Source organism: Salmo salar, chromosome ssa11, assembly GCF_905237065.1.
Source record: "Salmo salar chromosome ssa11, Ssal_v3.1, whole genome shotgun sequence".
NCBI lineage: Eukaryota > Metazoa > Chordata > Actinopteri > Salmoniformes > Salmonidae > Salmo > Salmo salar.
Window position 1 is genome coordinate 104,289,693 of NC_059452.1, and position 13,670 is coordinate 104,303,362.

A 13,670-nucleotide genomic window follows, 5' to 3' on the forward strand; every position below is an offset into this window, starting at 1 on the left:
AACGTAAAACACCAAATAATGCAGAGCAGAACTAGGCCGACACCCGCTAATGATCAAAATCCAGAAAAGAGCCGCTAAATTATACCACTACCTAAAAGGAAGCGATTCCCAAACCTTCCATAACAAAGCCATCACCTACAGAGAGATGAACCTGGACAAGAGTCCCCTAAGTAAGCTGGTCCTGGGGCTCTGTTCACAAACACAAACAGACCCCACAGAGCCCCAGGACAGCAACACAATTAGACCCAACCAAATCATGAGAAAATGAAAATAATTACTTGACACATTGGAAAGAATTAACAAAAAAACAGAGCAATCTAGAATGCTATTTGGCCCTGAACAGAGAATACACAGTGGCAGAATACCTGACCACTGTGACTGACCCAAACTTAAGGAAAGCTTTGACTATATACAGACTCAGTGAGCATAGCCTTGCTATTGAGAAAGGCTGCCGTAGGCAGACCTGGCTCTCAAGAGAAGACAGGCTATGTGCACACTGCCCACAAAATGAGGTGGAAACTGAGCTGCACTTCCTAACCTCCTGCCAAATGTATGACCATATTAGAGACACATATTTCCCTCAGAGTACACAGACCCATAAAGAATTTGAAAACGAACCCAATTTTGATAAACACCCATATCTATGGGTGAAATACCACAGTGTGCCAACACAGCAGCAATATTTGTGACCTGTTGCCACAAGAAAAGGGCAACCAGTGAAGAACAAACACCATTGTAAATACAACCCATATTTATGCTTATTTATTTTCCCTTTTGTACGTTAACTATTTGCACATCATATGACATTTAATATGTCTTTATTCTTTTGGAACTTCTTTGAGTGTAATGTTTACTGTTCATTTTTTTTTTTCTTTTCACTTTTGTTTATTATCTATGTCACTTGCTTTGGCGATGTTAACTTATGTTTCCCATGCCAATAAATCCCTTTGAATTGAATTAAATTGAGAGGAGACAACTCCAACCCGACAGAGAGGAGACGAGAGACAACTCCTAACAACTGACTCTAAGGACAGATCCATTATTCTAGACATGAATATGGGTCAGTGTGTCTGGGGTAGATCAGGGTAAGTGCAGACAGACTCAGTACCGCCTGGCTGGAACAGACCGCCTGGGAACGGTCTTCCCTTTAGATCTGCCATGGAGACGGCATAGCAGCCTCGTACATCTCGACGGTCGCCATGGAGACGGCGGTGAGCGTTACCTAGCAGCCTCGTACATCTTGATGGTCATCAACGTGTCCTCCATGGTCTTGTTAACCAGCGTATTGATGCTGGACACAAAGAAGTTGATGGCTCCTAGCAGCGTCTCTCCATTCTTACATAATAACTTCTGGGTCTCTGCGTTGTACCCAAACTCATCCTGGAGGAAACATCAGGTCATTAAAACACACACTGATCAATCTGATCAACCAATACATCAAATCAGTCCAACCAACAAATCAAAAATCAACTAATGTATTCATGACACTTTTCAGATTCGTCACAAAGTGCTTTAAAAAAAAATATATTTTTAAAAAAAAAAGTCACCTGAGCTAAAGCCCCCAAAGACCAAACAGTGTTACGTGGCAGCCCTACCTCTTGATTAAAGGTCAGGATTAAAGGTCAGGGGTTAAAGGTGATTTCTAGCTGATGGGTCTGGGTTAGGGGTCAGCCTAGAGGTCAGGTTCTAACCTGTAGTTCAGGTGATTTCTGGGTTAGGGGTCAGGTTCTAACCCGTAGTTCAGGTGATTTCTGGGTTAGGGGTCTGGGGTTAGCCTAGAGGTTATAGGTCAGGTTCTAACCCGTAGTTCAGGTGATTTCTGGGTTAGGGGTCTGGGGTTAGCCTAGAGGTTATAGGTCAGGTTCTAACCCGTAGTTCAGGTGATTTCTGGGTTAGGGGTCTGGGGTTAGCCTAGAGGTTATAGGTCAGGTTCTAACCCGTAGTTCAGGTGATTTCTGGGTTAGGGGTCTGGGGTTAGAGGTTATAGGTCATGTTCTAACCGTAGTTCAGGTGATTTCTGGGTTAGAGGTTAGGGGTCTGGGGTTAGAGGTGATTTCTGGCTGATGGGTCTGGGTTAGGGGTCAGCCTAGAGGTTATAGGTCATGTTCTAACCGTAGTTCAGGTGATTTCTGGGTTAGAGGTTAGGGGTCTGGGATTAGCCTAGAGGTTATAGGTCAGGTTCTCACCCGTAGTTCAGGTGACTTCAGGCTGAGGTCGGTGAAGGTGTCCCCGAGGGCGTGTTGCGTCTGCACCATGCTGTACAAGTGATTGGTCAGGGCTCTGGCCAATCGCAGCACATTCTCATACTTCCTCTTGGTGTCCCGGAGAACTTCTATCTGAGCCTCCAGTTCCAGATCCACAGTCCTAGAACCACGACCAAACCGCTCTGCGATCATCTGTTTAGTGCACTGGAGAGAACGAGGGAGGGAAGCAAGGAAGGAGAAAGAAGGAGGAGGAGGAGGGAGAGAGGTGGTGTGTTTGAGATGAGGAGTTCGATGGAAATCATTAAAACACGGACTAGTTAACACGACCTAGTTAACACAGACTAGTTAATTGGTTCACAGGTAAGTTAACACAGACTAGTTAATTGGTTTTGGATAAGAGCGTCTGCTAAATGATTAAAATGGCTAATGTAAACACAGGTAAGTGAACACAGACGGGTAGAGTGTAGTACTGGAGGTATGTGTGGCTCTAGGTATTCTAAATACAGACCCAGGTATTCTGACACAGGTAAGTGAACACAGGTAACCAAACATATTCAGTCAGATATATTGTAGGTGTTGAGTCCCCTGTGTAATGGGACTCAGGTGTGTTCAGGTACCTCGTAGGTGTCGAGGTGGATTACAGTACCTCGTAGGTGTCGAGGTGGATTACAGTACCTCGTAGGTGTCGAGGTGGATTACAGTACCTCGTAGGTGTCGAGGTGGATTACAGTACCTCGTAGGTGTCGAGGTGGATTACAGTACCTCGTAGGTGTCGAGGTGGATTACAGTACCTCGTAGGTGTCGAGGTGGATTACAGTACCTCGTAGGTGTCGAGGTAGATTACAGTACCTCGTAGGTGTCGAGGTAGATTACAGTACCTCGTAGGTGTCGAGGTAGATTACAGTACCTCGTAGGTGTCGAGGTAGATTACAGTACCTCGTAGGTGTCGAGGTGGATTACAGTACCTCGTAGGTGTCGAGGTGGATTACAGTACCTCGTGAGGTGTCGAGGTGGATTACAGTACCTCGTAGGTGTCGAGGTAGATTACAGTACCTCGTAGGTGTCGAGGTAGATTACAGTACCTCGTAGGTGTCGAGGTAGATTACAGTACCTCGTAGGTGTCGAGGTAGATTACAGTACCTCGTAGGTGTCGAGGTAGATTACAATACCTCGTAGGTGTCGAGGTGGATTACAGTACCTCGTAGGTGTCGAGGTAGATTACAGTACCTCGTAGGTGTCGAGGTGGATTACAGTACCTCGTATGTGTCGAGGTAGATTACAGTACCTCGTAGGTGTCGAGGTAGATTACAGTACCTCGTAGGTGTTGAGGTGGATTACAGTACCTTGTAGGTGTCGAGGTGGATTACAGTACCTTGTAGGTGTTGAGGCCCCATTGCTTCATAAAGTCCAGTTTCTCTACAGCCACTCCTCTGGAGGACTCCTCTGCAGTCATGGAACTGCTGCTTCTGCTGTCCTGCATACTGGAGCCTGGGAGGAGGAGGAGGGATGGAGGGGAGGGGAAGGAGGAAGAGGAGGCAGGTCAGGGAGGGATGCAGAGGAGGGGAAGGAGGAAGAGGAGGCGGGACAGGGAGGGATGGAGAGGAGGGGAAGGAGGAAGAGGAGGCGGGACAGGGAGGGATGGAGAGGAGGGGAAGGAGGAAGAGGAGGCGGGACAGGGAGGGATGGAGAGGAGGTGAAGGAGGAAGAGGAGGCGGGACAGGGAGGGATGGAGAGGAGGTGAAGGAAGAAGAGGAGGTGGGACAGGGAGGGATGGAGAGGAGGGGAAGGAGGAAGAGGAGGTGGGACAGGGAGGGATGGAGAGGAGGGGAAGGAGGAAGAGGAGGCGGGACAGGGAGGGATGGAGAGGAGGGGAAGGAGGAAGAGGAGGCGGGACAGGGAGGGATGGAGAGGAGGTGAAGGAAGAAGAGGAGGTGGGACAGGGAGGGATGGAGAGGAGGGGAAGGAGGTGGGACAGGGAGGGATGGAGAGGAGGGGAAGGAGGAAGAGGAGGCGGGACAGGGAGGGATGGAGAGGAGGGGAAGGAGGAAGAGGAGGCGGGTCAGGGAGGGATGGAGAGGAGGGGAAGGAGGAAGAGGAGGTGGGACAGGGAGGGATGGAGAGGAGGGGAAGGAGGAAGAGGAGGCGGGACAGGGAGGGATGGAGAGGAGGGGAAGGAGGAAGAGGAGGCGGGACAGGGAGGGATGGAGAGGAGGGGAAGGAGGAAGAGGAGGCGGGACAGGGAGGGATGGAGAGGAGGGGAAGGAGGAAGAGGAGGCGGGACAGGGAGGGATGGAGAGGAGGGGAAGGAGGAAGAGGAGGCGGGACAGGGAGGGATGGAGAGGAGGGGAAGGAGGTGGGACAGGGAGAGATGGAGAGGAGGGGAAGGAGGAAGAGGAGGCGGGACAGGGAGGGATGGAGAGGAGGGGAAGGAGGAAGATAAAGCGGAGGAGGAGAAGGGGGAGTGAGTAGACAGTACATGAAACTCCATGGTAAAGTGACAGAATCCAGACAATACTGACAGAACACGTCCATTGTTTATGAGGTCATAGTACGTAGTAGCGTAGTCCACAGTAAACACCGTCTCACACCTCGCTCAGAGAACAACGTCCTAACAACAACGCCTCCGTCACCGTAACAGCATGAAAAGCAGTGGGAGTCGGTGATCAACCGACAGACAGTGAATGAGAGAGAGAGAGAGAGAGAGAGAGAGAGAGAGAGAGAGAGAGAGAGAGAAAAGGCAGAGTGGCGAGGTGAGTAGGAGGTGAGTGGATACTCAAGGTAAAGGTTCACTACTAACCACATATCTAGGATCAGCCCTTACCCAGAGTCCACCCTTTAACCATAGCGGGGATGGGAATAAGAACTGACCGTGGACCAGTGGTTAGGGTAAAGGTCTGACTGGCTGACTCACCTAAAAACAGTAGTTCATGAAGGGGTAAGGTATACCTGTACATGGCTGTATATATGACTGACGATGTAGGGTCAGGTTGGGGGTCAGGGTTAGGGGGATGTAGGGCAGAGGGGTAAGAGTGGGGTACGTAAGGTATGAGGCATTGGGGTCAGGGTTAGTGATATAGGGCAGAGGGGTAACAGTGGGGTACGTAAGGTATGAGGCATTGGGGTCAGGGTTAGGGATGAGAGGTAACAGTGGGGTACGTAAGGTATGAGGCATTGGGGTCAGGGTTAGTGATATAGGGCAGAGGGGTAAGAGTGGGGTACGTAAGGTATGAGGCATTGGGGTCAGGGTTAGTGATATAGGGCAGAGGGGTAAGGGTGGGGTACGTAAGGTATGAGGCATTGGGGTCAGGGTTAGTGATATAGGGCAGAGGGGTAAGAGTGGGGTACGTAAGGTATGAGGCATTGGGGTCAGGGTTAGTGATATAGGGCAGAGGGGTAAGGGTGGGGTACGTAAGGTATGAGGCATTGGGGTCAGGGTATGTGTCTGATTCTGTCACAGGAAGGAAGTGACCGTTCAGGGGTATATATTTTTTTGCGGGCTGGGATAAGGTTGGTAGAGTAGAGTTGGAGGAAAGTTTCAGTCAAACTCAGGGAAGAAATGATTAGTAAAGGAGAAGATATGGAGGGATGAGGGTTTAGGACAGATGGATGGAATGAATAAATGGAGGACTGAACCGAGGATGGGTTAGAGGAGAGGAGGAGCGGATGAGAGGAAATAGGAGAGTAGACGAGACAAGAGGAATAAAGAGAGGAAAGGAGACGAGGTGAGGAGACGAGGTGAGGAGACGAGGTGAGGAGACGAGACTAAGACAAAGAGAGGGATGTGAACAGATGAAGACAGAATGGTTAGTGCATGGTGATTAGTGAACAATACAGACAGAATGGAAACAAGATGGAAACCCCGGCGACAGATACAGAGTGGCAGCAGTAGTGATGGCATGTAGTCAATACAGAATGGTACCTGATCTGATGAGTCAGAGCCTGCATCTCAAAGGGCTCCCTGTTCCCTATATAGTGCACTATTTTAGACTAGGACCAATAGGGCTTCATGTAGGGAATAGGGTGACATTTGGGATTCACACCAGTATGTATCAGGTGAAGTTTACTTGGATGTTTCTTTCTGAAAGGATCAGGCTACCTCTCTAACAGATATTTATTCTAAACGTAAGTGTGTTTCGTTCAACAGAGGACAGAAATAAGATAGACATTGACATCTTACAAAAGACCACAGTGAAGAGTCTGAACCAAAATAACCCAGATAAATTCTCAGGAAAACAACAGTTCACACAGAGATACGTTAGAGTGTGAAAACCAAGAAGAGAGAACAGCGCTTCTGATGCACCAGACAGAGGGAACCAAGAGAGGATAAAACAGGTCAACAACGGAAATGTAGCGTCCCCTGAAAAAGAGAGACGGAGAGAGAGAGAGTTTAACGGGACGAGAGGAAGAGAGGCAGTATTCCAGACAATGATCCCCACAGCACAACAAGGGAGCAGAGAGGAAACCAAAAGAGGAGAAACCAATTCAGTCTGTGAAAGAGAGGAATGAGAGCTATGGATGAGCCACCTTGTCCTGTGACTGGGATGCGTCTGTTAAACTGAGCGTTGTAGCGCACAGCAGGGCCTGAGAGAGAGAGAGAGAGAGAGAGAGAGAGAAAGAGAGATAAAGAGAGAGAGAGGTTGATTCTTAAAAGAGGAGTGCATCATGTCAGTGATGCAGGAGGTGTTTGAATCAAAGCAGTTCAGTTTCTTACTGTTCTAGACCCTGATCAGTCCCTAGTCCCTCCCTGGTACTGTTCTAGTCCCTCCCTGGTACTGTTCTAGTCCCTCCCTGGTACTGCTCTAGCCCCTCCCTGGTACTGTTCTAGTCCCTCCCTGGTACTGTTCTAGCCCCTCCCTGGTACTGTTCTAGCCCCTCCCTGGTACTGTTCTAGTCCCTCCCTGGTACTGTTCTAGCCCCTCCCTGGTACTGTTCTAGCCCCTCCCTGGTACTGTTCTAGTCCCTCCCTGGTACTGTTCTAGTCCCTCCCTGGTACTGTTCTAGCCCCTCCCTGGTACTGTTCTAGCCCCTCCCTGGTACTGTTCTAGTCCCTCCCTGGTACTGTTCTAGTCCCTCCCTGGTACTGTTCTAGCCCCTCCCTGGTACTGTTCTAGTCCCCTCCCTGGTACTGTTCTAGCCCCTCCCTGGTACTGTTCTAGCCCCTCCCTGGTACTGTTCTAGCCCCTCCCTGGTACTGTTCTAGCCCCTCCCTGGTACTGTTCTAGCCCCTCCCTGGTACTGTTCTAGCCCCTCCCTGGTACAGTTCTAGCCCCTCCCTGGTACAGTTCTAGCCCCTCCCTGGTACAGTTCTAGCCCCTCCCTGGTACTGTTCTAGCCCCTCCCTGGTACTGTTCTAGCCCCTCCCTGGTACTGTTCTAGCCCCTCCCTGGTACTGTTCTAGCCCCTCCCTGGTACTGTTCTAGCCCCTCCCTGGTACTGTTCTAGCCCCTCCCTGGTACTGTTCTAGCCCCTCCCTGGTACTGTTCTAGCCCCTCCCTGGTACTGTTCTAGCCCCTCCCTGGTACTGCTCTAGCCCCTCCCTGGTACTGCTCTAGCCCCTCCCTGGTACTGCTCTAGCCCCTCCCTGGTACTGCTCTAGCCCCTCCCTGGTACTGCTCTAGCCCCTCCCTGGTACTGCTCTAGCCCCTCCCTGGTACTGCTCTAGCCCCTCCCTGGTACTGCTCTAGCCCCTCCCTGGTACTGCTCTAGCCCCTCCCTGGTACTGTTCTAGCCCCTCCCTGGTACTGTTCTAGTCCCTCCCTGGTACTGTTCTAGTCCCTCCCTGGTACTGTTCTAGCCCCTCCCTGGTACTGTTCTAGCCCCTCCCTGGTACTGTTCTAGCCCCTCCCTGGTACTGTTCTAGCCCCTCCCTGGTACTGTTCTAGCCCCTCCCTGGTACTGTTCTAGCCCCTCCCTGGTACTGTTCTAGCCCCTCCCTGGTACTGTTCTAGTCCCTCCCTGGTACTGTTCTAGCCCCTCCCTGGTACTGCTCTAGCCCCTCCCTGGTACTGTTCTAGTCCCTCCCTGGTACTGTTCTAGCCCCTCCCTGGTACTGTTCTAGTCCCTCCCTGGTACTGCTCTAGCCCCTCCCTGGTACTGTTCTAGTCCCTCCCTGGTACTGTTCTAGCCCCTCCCTGGTACTGTTCTAGTCCCTCCCTGGTACTGTTCTAGTCCCTCCCTGGTACTGTTCTAGTCCCTCCCTGGTACTGTTCTAGTCCCTCCCTGGTACTGTTCTAGTCCCTCCCTGGTACTGTTCTAGCCCCTGCCTGGTACTGTTCTAGCCCCTCCCTGGTACTGTTCTAGTCCCTCCCTGGTACTGTTCTAGTCCCTGTTCAGTCCCTAGCCCCTCCCTTGTAACCATACCAACAACAGCAGTTAATCCACTGAACTGGAATATTATGCTAATCTGGGACTGGGATTCTCCTAGCGAATAGAGAGACACCATCACTACTGAACAGACAGTAAACTAGATCCTAGCCAATAGAGAGACACCATCACTACTGAACAGACAGTAAACTAGATCCTAGCCAATAGAGAGACACCATCACTACTGAACAGACAGTAAACTAGATCCTAGCCAATAGACACACCATCACTTCCTCTCAGTCTTCCTCTACATCCATCTGCCCCCTCTCCTCTCCTCTCCCTCTCAGTCTTCCTTTACATCCATCTGCCCCATCTCCTCTCTCCTGATCTTCCTCTACATCCATCTGCCCCATCTCCTCCCCGTTCTCCTGATCTTCCTCTCAGTCTTCCTCTACATCCATCTGCCCCCTCTCCTCTCCTCTCCCTCTCAGTCTTCCTTTACATCCATCTGCCCCCTCTCCTCTCTCCTGATCTTCCTCTCAGTCTTCCTCTACATCCATCTGCCCCATCTCCTCTCCTCTCCTCTCTCCTGATCTTCCTCTCAGTCTTCCTCTCCATTCAGAGAGAAAGAGAGAGAGGAAATCATCGTCAAGAGAGCATTTAACAAACATCTAAATATATAAAAAAAATGAAAACCTGTCATGAGAAAAGAGAGGAAAACGTTCAGAATGAGGAAGAGTGGGATAGAGGGATAGAGACGAGAGAGAGACAGACAGAGAGAGAGAGATCATGAGAAAGAGATTGTGTTATATACCTTTAATGGAGGCGGTAGGAATGATTCCCTCAGCTGTACCCCCGTAACCTCCGGATACGACACTGGTCTCATTCAGGTTGGGTCCCGACACCATCACCTGCTGTAGGTCCTAGAGACGGAGAGAGAGACGGGGAGATGGGGAGAGAGAGACGGGGAGACGGGGAGAGAGAGAGAGACAGAGAGAGATGGGGAGAGACAGACGGGGAGACGGGGAGAGAGACAGACGGGGAGAGAGACAGACGGGGAGACGGGGAGAGAGAGAGAGACAGAGAGAGATGGGGAGAGACAGACGGGGAGACGGGGAGAGAGACAGACGGGGAGAGAGACAGACGGGGAGACGGGGAGAGAGAGAGAGACAGAGAGAGACGGGGAGAGACAGACGGGGAGAGAGAGCGACAGAGAGAGATAAGGAGAACGGCAACATGAGAACAAAGGGTAACACAGTTGTTAAAGAAGCAGTAGTCTATTGAAGTTGGTTAATGGTCTGTAGAAAGGGGACAGAGACCTACATGAGGAGAGTTTAGCTTCAGTACACCTACACCACATTGTGACAATTACTGACACACTAAAACTAAACACGTGAGGTGATCAGAAAGACCTTCAAATGTCAGTCAGGTCTCACTAGGGGGGTCTACACTCCCACTAGGGGGGGGGGGGGGGTCTACACTCCCACTAGGGGGAGGGGGAGGTCTACACTCCCACTAGGGGGAGGGGGAGGTCTACACTCCCACTAGGGGGAGGGGGTCTACAATCCCACTAGGGGGGAGGGGGGGGTCTACAGTCCCACTAGGGGGGGGGGGGGGGTCTACAATCCCACTAGGGGGGAGGGGGGAGGTCTACAGTCCCACTAGGGGGGAGGGGAGGTCTACAGTCCCACTAGGGGGGAGGGGGAGGTCTACAGTCCCACTAGGGGGGAGGGGGAGGTCTACAGTCTCACTAGGGGGGAGGGGGGTCTACACTCCCACTAGGGGGGAGGGGGGGTCTACAGTCCCACTAGGGGGGAGGTGGGGGGGGGGTCTACAGTCCCACTAGGGGGGAGGTCTACAGTCCCACTAGGGGGAGGTCTACAGTCCCACTAGGGGGGAAGGGGGGAGGTCTACAGTCCCACTAGGGGGGAGGGGGGGGTCTACAGTCCCACTAGGGGGGAGGGGGGGTCTACACTCCCACTAGGGGGAGGGGGGGTCTACACTCCCACTAGGGGGAGGGGGGGTCTACACTCCCACTAGGGGGGGAGGGGGTGTCTACACTCCCACTAGGGGGAGGGGGGGGGGGGTCTACAGTCCCACTAGGGGGAGGTCTACAGTCCCACTAGGGGGGAGGTCTACAGTCCCACTAGGGGGGAAGGGGGAGGTCTACAGTCCCACTAGGGGGGAAGGGGGAGGTCTACAGTCCCACTAGGGGGGAGGGGGGGGTCTACAGTCCCACTAGGGGGGAGGGGGGGTCTACAGTCCCACTAGGGGGAGGGGGGGGTCTACAGTCCCACTAGGGGGGAGGGGGGGTCTACAGTCCCACTAGGGGGGAGGGGGGGTCTACAGTCCCACTAGGGGGGAGGGGGGTCTACACTCCCACTAGGGGGGAGGGGGGTCTACACTCCCACTAGGGGGGGAGGGGGGTCTACACTCCTACTAGGGGGGAGGGGGGTCTACACTCCCACTAGGGGGGAGGGGGGGGGGGTCCATAGAGCTAGCTAATGGAGAGACAGAACATGTATCCCATAGAGCTAGCTAATGGAGAGACAGAACATGTATCCCATAGAGCTAGCTAACGGAGAGACAGAACATGTATCCCATAGAGCTAGCTAATGGAGAGACAGAACATGTATCCCATAGAGCTAGCTAATGGAGAGACAGAACATGTATCCCATAGAGCTAGCTAATGGAGAGACAGAACATGTATCCCATAGAGCTAGCTAATGGAGAGACAGAACATGTATCCCATAGAGCTAGCTAATGGAGAGACAGAACATGTATCCCATAGAGCTAGCTAATGGAGAGACAGAACATGTATCCCATAGAGCTAGCTAATGGAGAGACAGAACATGTATCCCATAGAGCTAGCTAATGGAGAGACAGAACATGTATCCCATAGAGCTAGCTAATGGAGAGACAGAACATGTATCCCATAGAGCTAGCTAATGGAGAGACAGAACATGTATCCCATAGAGCTAGCTAATGGAGAGACAGAACATGTATCCCATAGAGCTAGCTAATGGAGAGACAGAACATGTATCCCATAGAGCTAGCTAATGGAGAGACAGAACATGTATCCCATAGAGCTAGCTAATGGAGAGACAGAACATGTATCCCATAGAGCTAGCTAATGGAGAGACAGAACATGTATCCCATAGAGCTAGCTAATGGAGAGACAGAACATGTATCCCATAGAGCTAGCTAATGGAGAGACAGAACATGTATCCCATAGAGCTAGCTAATGGAGAGACAGAACATGTATCCCATAGAGCTAGCTAATGGAGAGACAGAACATGTATCCCATAGAGCTAGCTAATGGAGAGAGACGTAATGTGGTAGTCTGGGTGTCAACGTGTACAGATCAGTATGTAGCCTTGTGTCCCACATTAAGAGAGTTTATCTAGGATCAGTTCATACTTTTAGTTCATAGTTTACCTGCCTGGTAAAATAAAAAAGGTCAAATAAATAAATAAATAACCAGCTGAAACATGCAGAGGGGACAGAGAGAGAGACAGAGAGAGGGGGGACACAGAGAGAGAGAGAGAGCGGGGGGACACAGAGAGAGAGAGAGAGCGGGGGGACACAGAGAGAGGCAGAGAGCGGGGGGACACAGAGAGAGGCAGAGAGCGGGGGGACACAGAGAGAGAGAGAGAGAGCGGGGGGACACAGAGAGGCAGAGAGCGGGGGGACACAGAGAGAGGCAGAGAGCGGGGGGACACAGAGAGAGGCAGAGAGCGGGGGGACACAGAGAGAGGCAGAGAGCGGGGGGACACAGAGAGAGGCAGAGAGCGGGGGGACACAGAGAGAGGCAGAGAGCGGGGGGACACAGAGAGAGGGGGGACACAGAGAGAGAGGAGAGAGAGGGGGGACACAGAGAGAGAGGAGAGAGAGAGGACAGAGAGGGGGGACACAGAGAGAGAGAGAGAGAGAGAGAGAGGACAGAGAGGGGGACACAGAGAGAGAGAGAGAGAGAGAGAGAGGACAGAGAGGGGGACACAGAGAGAGAGAGAGAGAGAGAGAGGACAGAGAGGGGGACACAGAGAGAGAGGAGAGAGAGAGGACAGAGAGGGGGACAGAGAGAGAGAGAGAGAGAGAGGACAGAGAGGGGGACACAGAGAGAGAGAGAGAGAGAGAGGACAGAGAGGGGGACACAGAGAGAGAGAGAGGACAGAGAGAGAGGAGACAGAGAGAGAGAGAGGACAGAGAGAGAGGAGACAGAGAGAGAGAGAGAGAGACAGAGAGAGAGAGAGAGGACAGAGAGAGAGGAACGAAGACAGAAACAGAGGGGACAGAGAGGAGAGGACAGAGAGAGATTGGACCCACCCAGGGACTGCTGCTCTAAGAAAAGCCTTCCCTGTAGCTCAGTTGGTAGAGCATGGTGTTTGCAACGCCAGGGTTGTGGGTTCGATTCCCACGGGGGGCCAGCACAGAAAAAAAAATGTATGAAATGTATGCATTCACTACTGTAAGTCGCTCTGGATAAGAGCGACTGCTAAATGACTAAAATGTAATGTAAATGTAAAGGAAGTAACCATTTCCTCTCTACAAACAAATGTAGCCTAAACATTCTGATGGCTTCATGTAGGCTACAGTAGATATGCAGTAAGTGTTGCTGTTGTTGAATAAAACCCACACAGGACCCAGGGAATACCAAACACACTAATGTTACCGTCTGAGCTGCAAACTGTGTGTATACCAGGGGTCTCCAACCTTTTCTAGCTACTTATTTCTCTCTCGGTTTTCAAATAGGAACATTCTTCTCTCCTCTCCCCTGCAACCTGGTCCTTAGTGTAGAAGAGAAAGTAGAGCACTGTGTTCTCTGTCAATATAGTGTGCATTCGTAAAGTATTCAGACAATCCTTGACTTTTTCCCCACAGCCTTTTTTCAAAAATGGATTTAATAGATTTTTTCCCCACATCTATTATCTACACACAATACCCCATAATGACATCACAATACCCCATAATGACGTCACAATACCCCATAATGACGTCACAATACCCCATAATGACGTCACAATACCCCATAATGACGTCACAATACCCCATAATGACGTCACAATACCCCATAATGACGTCACAATACCCCATAATGACGTCACAATACCCCATAATGACGTCACAATACCCCATAATGACGTCACAATACCCCATAATGAC

The 13,670-nt window shown here is 51.3% G+C and overlaps 1 protein-coding gene across 10 annotated transcripts in view; it reads right to left on the minus strand.

Moving 5' to 3' along the window:
* arfip2b (ADP-ribosylation factor interacting protein 2b) overlaps window positions 1–13,670 on the minus strand; it is a 59,553-nt gene that overhangs the window by 17,061 nt on the left and 28,822 nt on the right. For 6 of the 10 annotated variants that reach the window (XM_014129787.2, XM_014129785.2, XM_014129784.2 and 3 more), the window contains 5 exons: window positions 9,322–9,430; window positions 6,729–6,785; window positions 3,577–3,692; window positions 2,187–2,408; window positions 1,223–1,380 (listed from right to left, as the gene is read on the minus strand). In XM_014129787.2, the coding sequence (XP_013985262.1) occupies window positions 1,223–1,380; window positions 2,187–2,408; window positions 3,577–3,692; window positions 6,729–6,785; window positions 9,322–9,430 (662 nt within the window). The remainder of the gene's footprint in view (window positions 1–1,222; window positions 1,381–2,186; window positions 2,409–3,576; window positions 3,693–6,728; window positions 6,786–9,321; window positions 9,431–13,670) is intronic. The other 4 variants (XM_014129789.2, XM_014129788.2, XM_014129786.2 and 1 more) reach the window with 1 other exon arrangement.